General features: G+C 39.5%; 2 protein-coding genes across 5 annotated transcripts in view; both read left to right on the top strand.

Moving 5' to 3' along the window:
* rttn (rotatin) overlaps positions 1 to 4551 on the top strand; it is a 41537-nt gene extending 36986 nt beyond the window's left edge. The window contains exons 45-49 of the mRNA XM_014002352.1: positions 2428 to 2618; positions 2701 to 2971; positions 3959 to 4062; positions 4227 to 4296; positions 4391 to 4551. Coding sequence (XP_013857806.1) covers positions 2428 to 2618; positions 2701 to 2971; positions 3959 to 4062; positions 4227 to 4296; positions 4391 to 4470 — 716 coding nt within the window. The 3' untranslated portion in view covers positions 4471 to 4551. The remainder of the gene's footprint in view (positions 1 to 2427; positions 2619 to 2700; positions 2972 to 3958; positions 4063 to 4226; positions 4297 to 4390) is intronic.
* A 95-nt stretch (positions 4552 to 4646) lies between these two features.
* The window catches only part of cd226 (CD226 molecule), a 7505-nt gene continuing 6375 nt past the window's right edge, over positions 4647 to 5776 (top strand). For all 4 annotated transcript variants that reach the window (XM_014002354.1, XM_014002355.1, XM_014002353.1 and 1 more), the window contains exon 1: positions 4647 to 5184. In XM_014002354.1, the coding sequence (XP_013857808.1) occupies positions 5121 to 5184 (64 nt within the window). In that variant the 5' untranslated portion in view covers positions 4647 to 5120. The remainder of the gene's footprint in view (positions 5185 to 5776) is intronic.

Here is a 5776-nt window from a genome sequence, read left to right as displayed (position 1 = left end):
GTTACAGGCTGACTTCAGGTCTGGTTTAGATCATTACTTATAAATTATATATTTTTCTGGTATAAATCTGCTGTTTTACATGATTATTGAATAAAATTAACATAATTATTAATTTATTGTAAAAACATGACAGATAATCTGTGAAACAGATCCGGTTCAGCTTGTTGTTTATCTATTAGTTTTTATGGAGGCTGTGAGGTGTTGCCCTTTTTGGATGCCATTTCTGCTCCTCCATGCTGTCACAGACGCTACCAGTGGACAGTATGGGCAGGGCTCGGTCTAGTGATCTGTATTCAAGTCTATGGGTTCAACACCCAACCACAAACTCAGTCAGGAGAGGAGGGAGAGAGATTTAAATGTGTTCAGATTACAAGAAGAGGGGGAGAAATGCAACTATTTTGATTTAAGAAAGCCCCTTGGATGAATAGCAAAACATTTAGTCAAACTGCCTGTTTGCTAACTATTAGCATTTCTTGTTAGCTTTGCATAATAAAATGTAGCTGTAGCCTGAAGCTACTGAGAAAAAAAAAGTTTCCCTCCCAGCTGGTGATGGAGGACCATGGTCATCCTCCTCCAGGAGTCAGTTAAAGTTGAAATAAGAAAAATTAATGAGTCAGATGTTTTATGTTTTGGAAACACTTCTTTATTGTTTGTCACCATTAGACGTTAAGTTTTAAACTAACTCTCAGTTAGCCTTTCCCATTATAATGCTTGTAGTCCTCTTTGAGTTTGATCATCTTGCTTGACCTGAAAACCTGCTCTACATGTAGCCATGCATGTAGAGGTTTGGTGTAGTGGCAGACGGCGGTGCAAGCCAAGAGCCCAGTCTGTGTTTTTGCTGCTGTATCAGGCTGCCAAGCTACCCAGCTTTAAGATAAACAGAACGAAGCGAGCGGTTCCAACAATGAAACGTTGTTGTTCTGAGCTTTGCTTGATGCTAAAAGAAGCCGACTGGTTGAACAGCACAGAACRTTACTGCAGCTTCCAGATGAATAGTTTGAAAACCACAGTTTTCAGGTTTAATCGTGTTTTTATTTTTTTTAGAACTTGTTTTGGAACAGCTGCTGTTTTTTAATGTTAGTTGGTGGGCCATTCTTTTATGTTACTTAACCAATTTAAAAATGCATTTTTAATGTGACCAAAACATTTATAAACCTAAAAAAAAACTGTTAAAGCTACGATGTGGTATTGGCATCCACCACTTTCTTTTAGATGCTTCTAGATCCAAAATGAAATCCAGAGGTGACCGGGCTTTTCTAAAGCTGTGGAACAGTCTACCTCTTCATATTCGGTCTGCTGAGTCTGTTGAGGCTTTTAAACCTTTTTTTTGTTGGGGTGGGGGGGTTGCTTTTGATGAAGACAGAGTTTGAGGTTCAGATAGAGCTGATGYCTTTTTCTTACAATATGTTTCTGCATTTTGTTTGTATCAATTATTTGTTTTGTTTTTGATACCTGTCTTGACTGGACTGTAAAGCACTTTGGTCAGCTTTTGTTGTTTTAATGTGCTATAWAATATATAAACTTTGACATTGATAGTGATCTTTGTGACTTGTTAGTGTGACGATGGTAGGAATACAAAAGTATATTTTTGAAGTTAAGAGGCAAAATCTGTCTTAACGTGTCATCTTTTCTTGGGAAATCCTTCTTTTGTTTTAGCATTRGAACAAAACCAGACTTCATTCTTCACATTGTTCACTTTTAGGCAGCACGGTGCCTCAGTTTGTAGAGCTGCTTTCTCTCAACAAAAAGGTTGCCAGATCGAATCCCAACCAGGGACCTTTCTGGGTAGAGTTTGTGTTCTCCCTGTTTTCTCCGGGAACTACGGTTTCCTCACACAGACCAAAAACGTGAATTTTAGGTTAACTGGTAACTCTAAATTGTCCCTAAATGTGAGAGAGTGAAAGGTGATCCTGTGATGGACCTGAGACCTGTCCAGGATGTACCCCGCCCCTCACACTGTGACTGCTGGATATGTGCACCAGTGACCCTGAAAGGAAGAAGTGGGTAGAGATAATTGAAGGCGGGTTTGCTACGGTTGTTATAGGTCTGGATGCCAGTATTTAGATGTATACTGGCTGTATACCGTATCAGTGTTTTAATGACTACTATACCACCTTCTGTTGTTTTGTCTGCATGACTGAATTCTCTTGCTTTAACAAGCTGTTGAAGACTTTTATAGAGCTTTATGATGAAGAGAATATGACCGGTTTAGCAGCTAATATGAACACTTCGTATTCTTATTTTCTAAAGGATCATATTTAAAGGAAGGAGGAGGTGTAACGCATTGATTTATGCATTAACACAAAACGAATGGTGATATTCTGTGATGTGTGATTACACAAGTTACTGTCAGTTACTGCTGCGTYRTTGTCCATRTTTGCTTTAAGGGGATTATTACGATGAAATATATTTGTTTTCTGTTCCCAGCATGCAGTTCTCTGTGCAGCAGCAGCCCCAGTGGKGTTCCAGGTTCTAAAGGCTCCTCTAATAGCTCTCTGATGCACTCGATCATGAAGCTGACCTCGCTCGCCTCCGACAGCAGCCTCATCCAGAGCCTGGCCTTCTCTCTCCTGGTTAACCTGACAGTGGCGCGCGACTGCAGATGCCTCCTGCAGAAGGTATTTGCAGAGATGTCTCTCACTAGCTGACATTGTGTTCATTTAATGCTAAAAACYTGTGTTTTCTTGTGATTTTTTTCAGAGTAATTTTCTTCAAGCGTTCCTCTCGGTGCCAGTGCCCAAAGCGGCTGGTGCGAAGGCCGGGTCAGCAGGTGGTGGCGCGAGCCCCCTGTCCCTCTGGCTCAGACTGCTGGTCAGTCTGTCGTCGTCAGAAGACGGCCAGCAGAGTATCCTTAAGGTGACCGGGGCCTTGGAGCTGCTGGCTGATTTGGCGCCGGATCGGCGACACGCGCTGCTCGCCCTTCACAACCTCTGCTTCTGCTCTTCCAACAAATCACACGTCATCGCCAGTGGTAATTAAAGCTGAAGTCAAATTTTAGAATTACTTACTTTAAGTTAAATAAATATTTGTATTTAGCAACATTTCAAACTTCAAACTTCAAAATTGTTTTATGTGTCGAGGTTGCCAGCTGCACTAAACTCCAGCTTTCATTGGTTTTATTGTTATATTTCATTTTTGTGTTAAAAAATTAGATTCACTCTGGATCTGAACAACCTGGGGTTTTATAATTATTTCCACATGGTTCTACAAAMCGTCGCTACATTAAGCTGTCAGCTATCGACTCAGGATCATTACACCAGAGCCAAACAGAGAAGGAATTTAGTAAAATATGCATGTTACGTTTCATAATTCAAATAGCTGATGCTGGAACTTTCAGCTTCAGAGCAGAATGAATGTGTTAATTTACATTTCTTGGACAAATCAAGACAAAAATGCACATAAAGGCAATTATTTCCATAGTTTAGTGTCAGATTTACAGTTGGGAGTTTCAGTTTAGCATTTTATGATCGACTCTGCAGCTATGAGAAGATAAATAATCTCAGACATGTCAGGTGATGAAAGCAGAGGAAGCTGCTGAGACCGAAACACAGATTGTCTTTGGTCCCCCCCCACAAACACCCTCGCAGAGTGAGCCGCAGGTGGCTGCTGCAGGTCCAGGTGCGTGGAAACTGTCACGATGTCGTTTCCTGTTTGAAACTTCCTGTAAATAGGGGGCTTGGAGTATATATTCAACTCGATTAGGACCACATTGAGAACTTATTTTCTTTGTTTAGACTGAACAACTAAAACTTTAACATAGTTGTGATGGTAGCAGTTTTTATGTCAGTATGTAATCAGTTTCTCTATAAAAAAAAACAAGATTTTTATAAAGCAGCGTGATAAATAGTACCCTTTAAACAACTATTTTAAATGCTTGAATAGACAAAATCTTTCAGGACAATATTAGAATCAAATAACTCTAAACTTCTGGATTTTACTGATTGTCTCCTTTGTCCAGACAAAGCCATGAAAGTTTTGCTGACATGTCTGGAAAGTAGAGAAATGGAAACCTGCTGTTTAGGAGCGTCTGCACTGTGGGCGTTGCTTCACAACAATCAAAGGGTACACACACACACGCACACACATGCACACCTACTTTCAGAGTAAAATGTTTTTGTAAGTCTTCCTATATCAATCCCCCCACCACCCCCGCCCTGTTATGTTTAATTTTAATAAACAAAACAACTCACTTTTCCTAACCTGCTTATCGTTTCTTTCTCTTCAAGGCGAAAACGTCCCTGAAGTGTCCTTCGGTTCGGTTGAAAATCGAGGAGGCGCATTCCTTCTTCAAAAAAGGCACGTATTTGTTTACCCTGACAGCGTGCTGGCTTTATATTTATACAAAATGTTTTTCGCTGGTTGCATGATTACTGTTTAATTTTATTTGTAGATGCAGAGAAGAATCAGGAACCTCTGAGTGGTCACCTGCTGAAGTGCCTACAGCACCTCTCCCAGCTGCTGAAAAGCTGAAGTTAATGAATGTTTTTGTATAGATTTGTATCATGTTTTATATTTAATAAAGTGATTTTGTTTGGTTATTTTTAATATTAATGTAGTGTCAGCTCTTCTTGTGCATGTTCTCCCTTTTCGAGACGAGGCCGTGTGGCTTTAGACTCATCTGTTGTGGTGTTTGAGGTGTTCAGCTGCCTTTTCTTCAACCTGTGGAAGATTTGTGAAACTCACACCGATATTTTCAGATGGGTTCACACTCACACCTCTAAAGTTGAGTTCACTACAAATGGTTTTCCTTTGTCTGCTACCTATCTTAAGTGTGACCACAGCGAGCCAACTCTTGCAGTAGATTTCACAATGGTTTTACATCTGACGTCCTTCCTGAYGCCACCTGGGCTCAAACCCACAGCCCCACATCTGTAATTGGAAAAAAAACGGTGGTTTAAAATGTTAACCATGACATTATTAAATCCAGTATGCAGTATTTTKTCACGGGTTTCTGTAATCTCAGAGACAAAGCACAGCCTCTGTGTGGAGTGGGCTMTCATGTAGTGCGCCCCAGAAGCTTAAGAGTTTCTCTGTAGCCAGAGAGCTAACAGGAAGTGCAGCTCGGGCAATTCACCACTCGTCTCATCAATGCAGCTTTCATTCTCCCTCTGTGAGGCAAAATGGAAGCTGTACAAAAGGACTCCTGGTACTTCGTGGTACTCGTCTTTCTGCATTTTCTTAAAGGTATGCATTTGTTTATTCACTATATATATTCTGAGATATATTTTAGGTGTTTTTCTAAAAATGTATTTACTGTTTTCAGCTTTGAAAGTGATATTTCTGTCTCTGGATTTAACAGAATAATTTTGTCTATATTTTGGAGCAGTTTAACTTATTTATTACATGATTAAGATAATCTACATTCAAGAGTTTATGAAACTAATTATAAAAGTAAATATGTGTACTGGCGCAAAACTGTGGAGGGGGTCTTAAAGTGGTGACTGGTGGTATTAGTCCTCCAGATGGTTTGAGAAAGATTTCCTTTTAGTCCATATTGTGTTGGAATATTTACACAGTGAGTGAAGTGTAATATTTTGAGCCTTTAGAGGTGGTTTAAAACTTAAWTTTTTTTATTTAAGGTGTATATTTTGCTTCTAAGGAGACAATTTTTGTGTTGTAGATTTTTGCTCAGTTTTGTACTCGACCATGGCAGTGTAGTTTGTTTATGTAGTTTAGAGGAAATTAGACAATTCAAAGACAAAAGATGTCAGGTCTAAAAATCAATTTTCAGCAGATGAACAGAATTTGGAAGTTATGTCTATAAATATATATATAT

The sequence above is a fragment of the Austrofundulus limnaeus genome, unplaced genomic scaffold, assembly GCF_001266775.1.
Source record: "Austrofundulus limnaeus strain Quisiro unplaced genomic scaffold, Austrofundulus_limnaeus-1.0 Scaffold12, whole genome shotgun sequence".
Classification (NCBI taxonomy): Eukaryota; Metazoa; Chordata; class Actinopteri; order Cyprinodontiformes; family Rivulidae; genus Austrofundulus; species Austrofundulus limnaeus.
This window is presented reverse-complemented; position numbering and strand designations above follow the sequence as displayed.